The 912-nt window shown below is 29.7% G+C and overlaps 1 protein-coding gene across 1 annotated transcript in view; it reads right to left on the bottom strand.

Moving 5' to 3' along the window:
* Positions 1-61: 61 nt before the first annotated feature.
* Positions 62-912, bottom strand: part of LOC103520857 (V-type proton ATPase subunit e 2-like) — a 12,106-nt gene continuing 11,255 nt past the window's right edge. Inside the window, exon 4 of the mRNA XM_008485955.3 lies at positions 62-529. Coding sequence (XP_008484177.1) covers positions 506-529 — 24 coding nt within the window. The 3' untranslated portion in view covers positions 62-505. The remainder of the gene's footprint in view (positions 530-912) is intronic.

Genomic DNA, 912 nt, shown 5'->3' with positions numbered 1-912 from the left:
CCAACATGTGAGAATCAAACTAAATTCTTTAAACAGTATCCAAGACAATGTTTTATATATAGGGTTTGTATTTTAAATATACCAAGTAATCTTCTCTTGTCACTCTTTTTTGCTAGTTCAATAAAAAATGGCTAGCAAGTAAATATATATTTTGTTTTTCAATCTTGTTCAATACATTATTCTAGGTACATAGGTACTCATTGTTTGGAGACTCTATAGATAGCATGGTAAAAAGGAAATCCAAATAAATAAGGCCAGCCTGCTTTTTGGAGCCCACAGCCATGTGAATTTATGATATTTCTTACAACAGATACTCTTGCTCAAACAGGGGTTCAGTATCGCAAATAATCCGTTGAGAAGATAGTGATAAAATGTAGGTACTCTATTATTTTACTATCTACAATTTGTAATATTTACAAGGGATACATGATAATAAAATTTATGCCACAGGATATAAAGAAAAATAATGTACACAGAACTTTTCTTCTTTTGAGGGGTACTTATCTTAGAGGTCTGGAATTTTATTTCCCTGAAACATAATAAACACAATGAAATAAGATAGGTAATTTCCCTGAAGCATAATAAACACAATGAAATAAGATAGGTAATTTCCCTGAAGCATAATAAACACAATGAAATAAGATAGGTAATTTCCCTGAAGCATAATAAACACAATGAAATAAGATAGGTAATTTCCCTGAAGCATAATAAACACAATGAAATAAGATAGGTAATTTCCCTGAAGCATAATAAACACAATGAAATAAGATAGGTAATTTCCCTGAAGCATAATAAACACAATGAAATAAGATAGGTAATTTCCCTGAAGCATAATAAACACAATGAAATAAGATAGGTAATTTCCCTGAAGCATAATAAACACAATGAAATAAGATAGGTAATTTCCCTGAA

The sequence above is a fragment of the Diaphorina citri genome, unplaced genomic scaffold (assembly GCF_000475195.1).
Source record: "Diaphorina citri unplaced genomic scaffold, Diaci psyllid genome assembly version 1.1 scaffold4182, whole genome shotgun sequence".
In the NCBI taxonomy this organism is placed as follows: Eukaryota; Metazoa; Arthropoda; class Insecta; order Hemiptera; family Psyllidae; genus Diaphorina; species Diaphorina citri.
This window is presented reverse-complemented; position numbering and strand designations above follow the sequence as displayed.